At 46.5% G+C, this 13760-nt stretch overlaps 1 protein-coding gene across 2 annotated transcripts in view; it reads right to left on the reverse strand.

Moving 5' to 3' along the window:
- Positions 1 to 13760, reverse strand: part of lifra (LIF receptor subunit alpha a) — a 188791-nt gene that overhangs the window by 25318 nt on the left and 149713 nt on the right. For both annotated transcript variants that reach the window (XM_067982383.1, XM_067982384.1), the window contains exons 9-12: positions 6349 to 6478; positions 3267 to 3433; positions 2618 to 2763; positions 1323 to 1488 (exon numbers count right to left, since the gene is read on the reverse strand). In XM_067982383.1, coding sequence (XP_067838484.1) covers positions 1323 to 1488; positions 2618 to 2763; positions 3267 to 3433; positions 6349 to 6478 — 609 coding nt within the window. The remainder of the gene's footprint in view (positions 1 to 1322; positions 1489 to 2617; positions 2764 to 3266; positions 3434 to 6348; positions 6479 to 13760) is intronic.

Below are 13760 nucleotides of genomic sequence, written 5' to 3' on the forward strand. Positions count from 1 at the left end.
GCCTGCTGCTCTTGTCCTTCTAGGTGGTAGAGGTCGCGGGTTTGGGAGGTGCTGTCGAAGAAGCCTTGGCGAGTTGCTGCAGTGCATCCTGTGGATGGTACACACTGCAGCCACAGTGCGCCGGTGGTGAAGGGAGTGAATGTTTAGTGTGGTGGATGGGGTGCCAATCAAGCGGGCTGCTTTATCTTGGATGGTGTCGAGCTTCTTGAGTGTTGTTGGAGCTGCACTCATCCAAGCAAGTGGAGAGTATTCCATCACACTCCTGACTTGTGCCTTGTAGATGGTGGAAAGGCTTTGGGGAGTCAGGAGGTGAGTCACTCGCCGCAGAATACCCAGCCTCTGACCTGCTCTCGTAGCCACAGTATTTATATGGCTGGTCCAGTTAAGTTTCTGGTCAATGGTGACCCCTAGGATGTTGATGGTGGGGGATTCGGTGATGGTAATGCCGTTGAATGTCAGGGGGAGGTGGTTAGACTCTCTCTTATTGGAGATGGTCATTGCCTGGCACTTATCTGGCGCGAATGTTACTTGCCACTTATGAGCCCAAGCCTGGATGTTGTCCAGGTCTTGCTGCATGCGGGCTCGGACTGCTTCATTATTTGAGGGGTTGCGAATGGAACTGAACACTGTGCAGTCATCAGCGAACATCCCCATTTCTGACCTTATGATGGAGGGAAGGTCATTGATGAAGCAGCTGAATATGGTTGGGCCTAGGACACTGCCCTGAGGAACTCCTGCAGCAATGTCCTGGGTCTGAGATGATTGGCCTCCAACAACCACTACCATCTTCCTTTGTGCTGGGTATGACTCCAGCCACTGGAGAGTTTTCCCCCTGATTCCCATTGACTTCAATTTTACTAGGGCTCCTTGGTGCCACACTCGGTCAAATGCTGCCTTGATGTCAAGGGCAGTCACTCTCACCTCACCTCATCCGTGCTGTACCTGTGCTGGGACTGTTTGATGGGACAGTGTAGAGGGAGCTTTACTCTGTATCTAACCCGTGCTGTACCTGCCCTGGGAGTGTTTGATGGGACAGTGTAGAGAGAACTTTACTCTGTATCTAACCTGTGCTGTACCTGCCCTGGGAGTGTTTGATGGGACAGTGTAGAGAGAACTTTACTCTGTATCTAACCCATGCTATGTTTGACCTGGGAGTGTTTGATGCTGATACTGGTTGCCTGAAACTAAGTGTTCCACTACCAGCACTAACATCACTCGGTTTGATGAGTCACAGGATAGTTATAAAAAACAGGTGAGAGTGAACGGCAGATCTCGCCTATCTCAGTTTGTTGCATGAGATTATCCCCCTCTCTGTTACTCACCAGCCTGTTCAGTTGTGACATTTAGAACATTGCTCCATTCACTCCACTTCCAGAAATGCTGAGACAAATAGCGAGCCCTGATGGAATATCCCGTATTGGCTCGTAAGTTGTTTAATATTACAGTGTGCCGCGCGTCCGTTGGTCCTCCAGTCACAGAGTAGTTATGCTACAATACAAAAATATTTATAGTTTAGGCTAGAAGGTGCTAATTATTCGGTCGATAAAGGGATGAAAGTCTGCTCTACTATACTGATGCAATAAGGAGTGCTCTTCTGGGAATGGGAGCCATCTTTTTGGTTTCCTCCAGTGCTTCTATACATTTGGCCTGAACTCCATTAGCTTCCCTGGCTGTCACATCAGGAGGAGTGGAACATTGGTGTACTGTTTGACCGAGCTCAACATCCTCCCTAAACCTCTCCACCTCTCTCTCCTCCTTTAAGATGCTCCTTAAAACCTACTTCTTTGACCAAACCTGTCCTACTATCTCTATGTGGCTCGATGTCAAATTTTGTTTGATAATCGTTCCTGTGAAGCGCTCGGGGATGTTTTACTATGTTAAAGGCACTATATAAACGCACATTGTTGTTGTTACCAAGACTGCCTTCTACCATCTTTGTAACAATGCAAACCTCCAGCCCCATCTCTCCCCTACTGCTATCATCTAAAGACCATCTTTTCTAGTGATCTCCTAGCTGGTCTCTCTGTATAACTCATTCGAAACACCATGGCCTGTCCCCTTTCTTTTACAAAGCTCCTCACTTCCATCACCTCAGTCCACTCCAAGTTCCACTAGCCACCTGCCCAGTAAGTTGACTTCAAAGTTCTTGGCCTGCTTTCAAATCTCTCCATGGCCTTGCCCTGCTCTACCACGGCCACTTCCCCTGCCTTTAGTTCCCACATGTACCAATGTGCTCCTCTAATACTCCTTGACGTCTGCTTCACCACTAGTGACTGCTACTTCGATCCCACCCACCAACTCCTTGCCCCACCTCTCCTTACTTTCAAAGACTTCTTCAAGACCCTCCTGGTGGCAGGGATCCCATACTGCATAACTTAACGACCCCCACCCCAAGCCAGGAAAATAGGTCGCAGTCACGGCAGCATTTCAGCAGTAGGTAGGACGTCCAGACCCGACCATCCTGGAGCAGGTTGGGTTAAATTCACGCCGTTTAGATTCACACAGAGGGCAAGGTCAGCAAGTCAATCCCAGCAAGAGTTAGTGGCCTCAGCAAAGGAGAAGAGAAAAGAGGTTAAAAAAAAAATGGGTGGGTAATGTTTTCGGTATATTTACTTACTGACATGGTTCTACCCCAATCGCCGCTGATCACCATCTCACAAAGCAACCCAATGCCCGTGTAGTCCACTTTATCTGACCAGGACACGGTGACACTCTCCGATGTCTTGACTTCCTGCCTCAGCTGATGAGGAGCAAAAGGGTGAACTGGAAGGATTAAAAAAAAATCAGCATCTTAACCTCTATAGACTTGGTTATCAAACCTTCTGGCAAAAAAACTATTGGCACTGTTCAGCCCAGCTAGTGAGTTGCAAGAGAACCAAACCAGTTGAATTAAAAATACTTTCCAGAGAACCAGTGGAGCTTAATTGAAAGTTCGCTAATGTTGATTTTATAACATCAAAGTGTTGGGATGCATAAAACATATGCATGTGTGTCAGAAATGTTATATGTGTGTAGAAATTCTGTTATCGAGCCCCTGAAAAGGAAAAGCATTTAAAAAGTTGCACTCCATATGCTACCCTATTCTTTTATAGATAGCTAGACTGACACTCTATCTGGGTTAACATATGAAGGGTGGGCACTTGACAAGCTATAGGCCGGCTACTGGCATCTCCAGAGGGGAAATTTAAATATTCCAAAAAGGCCTTCCAGTAATAAAGGAAGACCAGAGTGGTTAGTAGGGTCTTTATTTTAAGTGATATACTTACATACACGGGTCACATCCACTGTTGTACTGGACTGAGCTTCCCCCAGTGGGTTTTTAGCATTTATTGTAATATTGTGTATACCACTGCCATTTGAAATAGGAAAACCACACCAGTAATATGGATAGATCCTTGTAGCTTCCTCACATGGCAAAGAGTTCTGTGACGACCTAAAGAATGACAGAAAGTTGGAGATAATGTGTAACCACTATTACACAGCACTTTGCTCATACAGTGCCCTCTATTTATAGTATATGTTTACTGATTTCCAAATTAGGCAACTAGTTGAGACTGACAAAGTCATTCACAAAGCTAGAAAGGACAAAGTGTGGCCATCGTCAACACAAAGGCAAATAGGGAAATAGGGCAAGCAGTTTGTGTACAGCAGATCCCACAAACAGCAAATAAATGAATGACTGGACAACCTGTTGTTGGTTGAGGGAAAAACATTGGCCAAGACACCAGGGAGAACTCCACTGCTCTTTTTTGAAATAGTGCCAATGGGATCTTTTGCGTCCACCTGGGAGAGCAGGCAGGACCTGAAACACGCCCCCTTCGACAATGAAGCACTCTATCAGTCCTGCACACCTAAACTATGTGATCAAGTCTTTTGCGGAGCTTCTGATTCTGAGGCGAGAGTGCTACCAGCTGAGCCAAGCTGACATCGTATAGGTTCCTTATAGATGATATACAGAGGAACTTTCACCCCATCAATCGGGACTGGATTTGAACTTTGACCTCAAACGGTGACAGCGTCTAACTTGTTGCACCACCTAGTTCCCCTCCCCACTTTTATATTTTGTAATCTATTTCTTTTCCCTTACCCCATTCACCCAGTATTGCTGTGAATTAAGCAAGAGTATCCTAGGGTGACTATTACATTATATACTGATCAACGTTACGCAGTGTGGATTCTTGTCCTGTACCCTCTGTTCACTCTACAAAGCCAAGCCATTCAAGGAGGCCTGCAGTGTTATCACAACTTTAATCCACTAATACAACTGTCACCACATCTAACAGGAGTTGAGAGTTCAACAACCACTGCACAAAAAATTAATTAACCTCTTCCCTCCCCTGAAGCTGTATTTTCAGTGCTCCTGAGGCCATTGCTCCTCAGAACGTTCCTTTCTTGTTCCTCGGAAGATCCAAACACACGGTCCTGTGATCTGTTCCTCCTTTTCTGCGTCCTCACTGTGTCATAGCACCTCCCAAACCCGTAACCTCTACCACCTAGAAGGACAAGGAATATGGGAACACCACTACCTGCACCTTCCCCTCCAAGTCATACACCATCCCGACTTGGAAATATATTGGCCGTTCCTTCATTGTCGCTGGGTCAAAATCCTGGAACTCCCTATCTAACAGCACTGTGGGAGAACCTTCACCACGTGGACTGCGGAGGTTCAAGAAGGCGGCTCACAACCACCTTCTCAAGGGCAATTAGGGATGGGCAATAAATGCTGGCCTTGCCAGCGATGCCCACATCCCGAGAACGAATTTTTTAAAAGTTCATCACACCATCTCCTACTCTTTGCCAAGACTATCAAGCTCCTTATCTCCCTTAATCTTTCAAATTGGCAACTCCATTCACAAAAACTGAGGGTCGTGCAGTATTGACATTCTGCCATCAGATGTCACTAGCACATTTAGAAACGACTGTCGAATCAGTTATCTCTGTGTATATTTTTTATAAATAAAAGTCTTGTATCTAGCCCATCTGCCACTCTTCATATAACTTCGTCTCTCCTCAAAAAGAGCAACCTAGTGGTTGTTACAGAAAGTAATAAAGACTTTCATTTATAGAGTGCCTTTCACGACCTCAGGATGACCCAAAGCGCTTTACAGCCAATTAAGTACTTTTTTTAAAATTTAAAAGTGTAGTCACTATTGTAATGTAGGAAACCTTTCAATATGATCATCAGTTGGCCTCTAATTGATCTCAAACATGCATCTAGTTCGATCACTTCACCACAATGAGCACCCAATCAGCGGCTTTAAAGGGTTAAAAGCTAAGCATCACAATGTCACAGGAGATCAGTGAGTATTTACAAAGAAAACTAAAGACACTTAGGAGGCCTGACGTTAATGCACAGACATCTTTTCCACTTTGACCCCTGGCATCCAATACTGGATTCCTTATAACTTCAATACTGGACTGGAATGGACCCTCCATTCTCAATCCTAAATCTGGCAGTGTCATTGCGTGATTTGAAGGCTGCAATCTTGGGGCTTGGGTAACAGTAGAAAAGTTCCAATCAAGATTACCCTTGAGCTAAACAAGCAGAGTTTGGAGAACTATATGTGGCAGTGGAGGAGATCCTGAAATGAAGGATGTAGACAATGATGATTCGTATTCAGATGCAGATCGCACGGTGGCACAATACACTGGAACTCCTGCAGTGACGATGGTCTTTTACCCTCTTGCACCAATATCATAGACCAGCAGTGCCACTGACTAGCAAAGCCCCGAATGCTTCCCCATTGGGAGGGAATCCAGAAGAGTTAGTCATCCGGAAACATTCCTGCTCAATTCTGATATTTGGGATCAGATCCCTAACCCACCTCCCAAGACAAAAACATTTGGGCAGGAGGAGTAAGGCAAAAAAACTGCTTACAAAATATGGTCTGAATTAGCTGGCTGCACACCGACCTTTCACCTCTGAGATCAGTGTTCAAAAATCCCATCCAGACGGACTGGGTGAAAGTTCCTGTTTATCAGCTTTGTGGAATGAGTTTGAGCAGTTTCAGCCTATTTCCCACTGGGTATAGGAACTGCTCCTAATTCAACACCGATTTGACACCAGCCTCAGGCAGAAAAGCCACACGACAGGCATGGGGAAAGGTCATAACTGGTACTGTAGGGGCTACTCTCCTGAGATCGGAGCTCGGGCACATTGTTGGAGCTGGGCAGGGGGAGCTTTACTCTCTACCTAGCCATGCCGTTCCCTGAGCTGGGAGCACTTGATGTTGATTCTGGGTGCCCAAAATGGAAAGTGTTCTGTTCACCAGCACCAACATATCTCATATCCATGAGCACAAAATTCACAAAGAAAAAAGGGAATAAGATACGTATACGGAAACTTACCCTTCGATGAGAATATATATTGTGCTGCGCTGTGAGGTTAGTCCAGTCAACCTTCCTGGATCCCAGGTACAGTTTAATGTTTGTAAGTCTCGCGTTTCACAGCTGAGATTTCCTGGTGTATCAGGTGGATCTAAATTAGAAAACACCAATTAGGAAACATTCATTATCACAGAGCTTTTTAAAATAGTCACATTACTGCAATGTGCTGAGTTGCTATGGCAATTACAATGTATGCAAGTACAGTAGAATTCAGATGTAGTGAGCAGCTGTTTAAAATGCTAGTTAGCGCTGAGAGTCTAGGACTAAATAAACTGAATAAAGTCAACGGGACCAAAGGAATTTGACTACATGAGAGTTGAGAGGAGGGGGAAAGTCTAAACTGGCCAGCAGAGCTGAGCAGCCCTGCAAGTCACTCCTCGATTCCAGCACCAAAAAGAAAGCCTGCACATAAAGCCTTCATATATGGTTCCGGCAACTATAATTTGATCCTAATACTCAAGTCATCGTTACAGGGGAGAGGCTGTTACGGAGAGGGGTGTTACCTGGGGTGGGGGGGGGGGGGGGGGGGAGGTTACAAACAGTGATCATCAAAGGTGTGATCGTTATGAGGAATTTTAATAAAGCAGGGCTTCGACCTTGCAGCAGCATTAACCAGTAAAGTAAACTTACCTCCTTTTGAATGCAGGTATTGTATATATTGTGCAAGACTAGAGTTCCTTGTGATGGGTGGAACTGCAGCTCACTCTGGGGAGCGCACCCACCCGCTCCTGGCCCTGTGCCTCTTTCCTGCCTACTTTGGCCTTCCAGCACCACCCACTTCTCAATGACTCCTTCTCTCAGGTATCCAGTCTCTCGCTACCAAACTGTGCTCAGAATGGAATAGCTCTCTGGGGAGCTACAGTACTTGATGGACATCTTATGAATCGCATTGCTTTTCAGGTTTATCGGCTGGAAAGTTGGTTGGATTTTTTTATACTTGGATTGGCTTATAGAATCATAGAATGGTTACAGCATGGAAGGAGGTCATTCGGCCCGTCGAGTCAGTGCCAGCTCGCTGCAAGAGCAATCTGATTAGTCCCATTCCCCCCGCCCTTTCCCCGTAGCCATGCAAATTTTTTTCTTTCAAGCACTTATCCAATTCCTTTTGAAGGCCATGATTCAATCTGCCTCCACCACCCCTTCAGGCAGTACATTCCAGATCATAACCACTCGATGTGTAAATAAGTTTTTCCTCCTGTTGCCTTTGGTTCTTTTGCTAATCACCTTAAGTGTATGTCCTCTGGTTCTTGACCCTTCCGCCAATGGGAACAGTTTCTCTCTATCTACTCTGTCTAGACCCTTCATGATTTTGAATACCTCTATCAAATCTCCTCTCAACCTTCTCTGTTCCAAGAAGAACAACCCCAGCTTCTCCAGTCTATCCACGTAACTAAAGTCCTTCATCCCTGGAACCATTCTCGTAAATCTCTTCTGCACCCTCTCTAAGGCCTTCACATCCTTCCTAAAGTGCGGTGCCCAGAACTGGACACAATACTTCAGTTGTGGCCGAACCAGTGTTTTATAAAGGTTCATCATGACTTCCTTGCTTTTGTACTCTATGCCTCTATTTATAAAGCCCAGGATCTCATGCTTTTTTAACCGCTTTCTCAACCTGCCCTGCCACCTTCAACGATGTGTGTTCATATACCCCCAGATCTCTCTGTCCCTGAAGCCTTTTTTAGAATTGCACCCTTTAGTTCATATTGCCTCACCTTGTTCTTCCTACCAAAATGTATCACTTCGCACTTTTCTACGTTAAATTTCATCTGCCACATGTCCGCCCATTCCACCAGCCTGTCCTCTTGAAGTCTATCACTATCCCCTCACTGTTGACTACCCTTCCAAGTTTTGTGTCAACTGCAAATTTTGAAGTTGTGCCCGTACATCCAAGTCCAAGTCATTAATATATATCAAGAAAAGCAGTGGTCCCAGCACCGACCCCTGGGGAACACCACTGTACACCTCCCTCCAGTCTGAAAAACAATCATTCACCACCACTTTGTTTCCTGTCACTTAGCCAATTTCGTATCCGTGCTGCCATTGCCCCTTTTATTCCATGGCCTTCAAATCTGATGACAAGCCTATTATGCGGCACTTTATCAAACGCCTTTTGGAAGTCCATATACACATCAACCGCATTGCCCTCATCAACCCTCTCTGTTACCTCATCAAAAAACTCAATCAAGTTAGTTAAACACGATTTGCCTTTAACAAATCCATGCTGGCTTTCCTTAATTAACCCCCACTTGTCCAAGTGACAGTTAATTTAGTCCCGGATTATCGTTTCTAAAAGTTTCCCCACCATTGAGGTTAAACTGACTGGCCTGTAGTTGCTGGGTTTATCTTTACACCTTTTTTTGAACAACGGTGTATCATTTGCAATTCTCCAGTCCTCTGGCACTACCCCCGTTTCCAAGGACGATTGGAAGATTACGGCCATATATACGACAGTATATATGCTACTGGCCATTATATATACCGGGTACGGTAGCATAGTGGTTATGTTACTGGGCTAGTAATCCAGAGGCCTGGACTAAAATCCAGAGTCATGAGTTCAAATCCTGCCACGGCAGCTGGAGAATTTAAATTCAATTAATTAATTTAATTAAATTAATTAATAAAATTCAATTAATTAAAAAAATTTTTAAAATCTGGAATTAAAATACTAGTATCAGTAATGATGGCCATGAAACTACCGGATTGTCGTAAAAACCCACCTGGTTCACTAATGTCCTTGAGGGAAGGAAGCCTGCCGCCCTTACCCGGTCTGGCCTATATGTGACTCCAGACCCACAGCAATGTGGTTGATTCTTAATTGCCCTCTGAAATGGCCTAGCAAGCCACTCAGTTGTAAAATCTCGCTACGAAAAGTCATAATAAGAATAAAACCGGACGGACCACCTGGCATCGGACCACTAGGCACCGGACACGACAACGGCAAAAAAACACCAAGCCCAGTCGACCCTGCAAGGTCCTCCTTACGAACATCTGGGGACTTGTGCCAAAATTGGGAGAGCTGTCCCACAGACTAGTCAAGCAACAGCCTGACATAGCCATACTCACAGAATCATATCTTTCAGCCAACGTCCCAGACTCTTCCATCACCATCCCTGGGTATGTCCTGTCCCACCGGCAGGACAGACCCACCAGAGGTGGCGGTACAGTGATATACAGTCAGGAGGGAGTGGCCCTGGGAGTCCTCAACATTGACTCTGGACCCCATGAAATCTCATGGCATCAGGTCAAACATGGGCAAGGAAACCTCCTGCTGATTACCACCTACCGTCCTCCCTCAGCTGATGAATCAGTCCTCCTCCATGTTGAACACCACTTGGAGGAAGCACTGAGGGTAGCAAGGGCACAAAATGTACTCTGGGTGGGGGACTTCAATGTCCATCACCAAGAGTGGCTCGGTAGCACCACTACTGACCGAGCTGGCCGAGTCCTGAAGGACATAGCTGCTAGACTGGGCCTGCGGCAGGTGGTGAGCGAACCAACACGAGGGAAAAACTTACTTGACCTCGTCCTCACCAATCTACCTGTCGCAAATGCATCTGTCCATGACAGTATTGGTAGGAGTGACCACCGCACAGTCCTCGTGGAGATGAAATCCCGTCTTCGCACTGAGGACACCATCCAACGTGTTGTGTGGCACTACCACCATGCTAAATGGGATAGATTCAGAACAGATCTAGCAGCTCAAAACTGGGCATCCATGAGGCGCTGTGGGCCATCAGCAGCAGCAGAATTGTATTCCAGCACAATCTGTAACCTCATGGCCCGGCATATTCCTCACTCTACCATTACCAACAAGCCAGGGGATCAACCCTGGTTCAATGAGGAGTGTAGAAGAGCATGCCAGGAGCAGCACCAGGCGTACCTAAAAATGAGGTGCCAACCTGGTGAAGCGACAACTCAGGACGACATGCATGCTAAACAGCGGAAGCAACATGCTATAGACAGAGCTAAGCGATTCCACAACCAACGGATCAGATCAAAGCTCTGCAGTCCTGCCACATCCAGTCGTGAATGGTGGTGGACAATTAAACAACTAACGGGAGGAGGAGGCTCTGCAAACATCCCCATTCTCAATGATGGCGGAGTCCAGCACGTGAGTGCAAAAGACAAGGCTTGAAGCGTTTGCAACCATCTTCAGCCAGAAGTGCCGAGTGGATAATCCATCTCAGCCTCCTCCCGATATCCCCACCATCACGGAAGCCAGTCTTCGGCCAATTCGATTCACTCCACGTGATATCAAGAAACGGCTGAGTGCACTGGATACAGCAAAGGCAGTGGGCCCCGACAACATCCCAGCTGTAGTGCTGAAGACTTGTGCTCCAGAACTAGCTGCGCCTCTAGCCAAGCTGTTCCAGTACAGCTACAACACTGGCATCCACCCGACAATGTGGAAAATTGCCCAGGTATGTCCTGTCCACAAAAAGCAGGACAAATCCAATCCGGCCAATTACCGCCCCATCAGTCTACTCTCAATCATCAGCAAAGTGATGGAAGGTGTCGTCGACAGTGCTATCAAGCGGCACTTACTCACCAATAACCTGCTCACCGATGCTCAGTTTGGGTTCCGCCAGGACCACTCGGCTCCAGACCTCATTACAGCCTTGGTCCAAACATGGACAAAAGAGCTGAATTCCAGAGGTGAGGTGAGTGAGACTGCCCTTGACATCAAGGCAGCATTTGACCGAGTGTGGCACCAAGGAGCCCTAGTAAAATTGAAGTCAATGGGAATCAGGGGGAAAACTCTCCAGTGGCTGGAGTCATACCTAGCACAAAGGAAGATGGTAGTGGTTGTTGGAGGCCAATCATCTCAGCCCCAGGGCATTGCTGCAGGAGTTCCTCAGGGCAGTGTCCTAGGCCCAACCATCTTCAGCTGCTTCATCAATGACCTTCCCTCCATCATAAGGTCAGAAATGGGGATGTTCGCTGATGACTGCGCAGTGTTCAGTTCCATTCGCAACCCCTCAGATAATGAAGCAGTCCAAGCCTGCATGCAGCAAGACCTGGACAACATCCAGGCTTGGGCTCATAAGTGGCAAGTAACATTCGCACCAGATAAGTGCCAGGCAATGACCATCTCCAACAAGAGAGAGTCTAACCACCTCCCCTTGACATTCAACGGCATTACCATCACCGAATCCCCCACCATCAACATCCTGGGGGTCACCATTGACCAGAAACTTAACTGGACCAGCCATATAAATACTGTGGCTACGAGAGCAGGTCAGAGGCTGGGTATTCTGCGGCGAGTGACTCACCTCCTGACTCCCCAAAGCCTTTCCACCATCTACAAGGCACAAGTCAGGAGTGTGATGGAATACTCTCCACTTGCCTGGATGAGTGCAGCTCCAACAACACTCAACAAGCTCGACACCATCCAAGATAAAGCAGCCCGCTTGATTGGCACCCCATCCACCACACTAAACATTCACTCCCTTCACCACCGGCGCACTGTGGCTGCAGTGTGCACCATCCACAGGATGCACTGCAGCAACTCGCCAAGGCTTCTTCGACAGCACCTCCCAAACCCGCGACCTCTACCACCGAGAAGGACAAGAGCAGCAGGCGCATGGGAACAACACCACCTGCACGTTCCCCTCCAAGTCACACACCATCCCGACTTGGAAATATATCGCCGTTCCTTCATTGTCGCTGGGTCAAAATCCTGGAACTCCCTTCCTAACAGCACTGTGGGAGAACCGTCACCACACGGACTGCAGCGGTTCAAGAAGGCGGCTCACCACCACCTTCTCGAGGGCAATTAGGGATGGGCAATAAATGCCGGCCTTGCCAGCGACGCCCACATCCCGTGAACGAATTAAAAAAAAAAAAAATGCTATTATCTATTATATGTACAAGTGTATACACAGTGTCAGCCATGGCTCAGTGGTAGTGCTCTCGCATCTGAGTCAAAAGGTTGTGGGTTCAAGTCTCACTCCAGAGACTTGAGCACAAAATCTAGGCTGACACTCCCAGTTCCGCACTGAGAGGGTCCTGCACTGTTGGAGGTGCCGTCTTTCAGATGAGACGTTATGCCAAGGCCCCACCCACCCTCTCAGGTGGACATAAAAGATCCCATGGCACAACTTCAAAGAAGAGCAGGGGATTATCACATTGCTGTTTGTGGGTCCTTGCTGTGTGCAAATTGGCTGCTGCTTTTCCTACATTACAACAGTGATTACACTTCAAAAAGTATTAATTGGTTGTAAAGCATTTTGGTACGTCCTGCAGTCGTGATAGGCACTATATAAATGCAAGTCTTTTTTTCTTTCTTTCTGTATAATACAGTTTAGCCAGCAACAGGGATGGCACAAGAGTGAAGTCTTTGAGTACTCTTAAAGAGGAAAGAAATATTAGGGGGAATGCATTCAGTTGAAAAATACTCATAGAATCATAGAAGTTACAACATGGAAACAGGCCCTTTGGCCCAACATGTCCATGTCGCCCCGTTTATACCACTAAGCTAGTTCCAATTTCCTGCACTTGGCCCATATCCCTCTATACCCATCTCACCCATGTAACTGTCCAAATGCTTTTTAAAAGACAAAATTGTACCCGCCTCTACTACTGCCTCTGGCAGCTCGTTCCAGACACTCACCACCCTTTGAGTGAAAAAATTGCCCCTCTGGACCCTTTTGTATCTCTCCCCTCTCACCTTAAATCTATGCCCCCTCGTTATAGACTCCCCTACCTTTGGGAAAAGATTTTGACTATCTACCTTATCTATGCCCCTCATTATTTTATAGACTTCTATAAGATCACCCCTTAACCTCCTACTCTCCAGGGAAAAAAGTCCCAGTCTGTCTAACCTCTCCCTATAAGTCAAACCATCAAGTCCCGGTAGCATCCGAGTAAATCTTTTCTGCACTCTTTCTAGTTTAATAATATCCTTTCTATAATAGGGTGACCAGAACTGTACACAGTATTCCAAGTGTGGCCTCACCAATGCCCTGTACAACTTCAACAAGACATCCCAACTCCTGCATTCAATGTTCTGACCAATGAAACCAAGCATGCCGAATGCCTTTTTCACCACCCTATCCACCTGTGACTCCACTTTCAAGGAGCTATGAACCTGTACTCCTAGATCTCTTTGTTCTATAACTCTCCCCAACGCCCTACCATTAACGGAGTAGGTCCTGGCCCGATTCGATCTCCCAAAATGCATCACCTCACATTTATCTAAATTAAACTCCATCTGCCATTCATCGGCCCACTGACCCAATTTATCAAGATCCCGTTGCAATCCTAGATAACCTTCTTCACTGTCCACAATGCCACCAATCTTGGTGTCATCTGCAAACTTACTAACCATGCCTCCTAAATTCTCATCCAAATCATTAATATAAATAACAAAT

This window comes from Heptranchias perlo, chromosome 4 (assembly GCF_035084215.1).
Source record: "Heptranchias perlo isolate sHepPer1 chromosome 4, sHepPer1.hap1, whole genome shotgun sequence".
NCBI lineage: Eukaryota > Metazoa > Chordata > Chondrichthyes > Hexanchiformes > Hexanchidae > Heptranchias > Heptranchias perlo.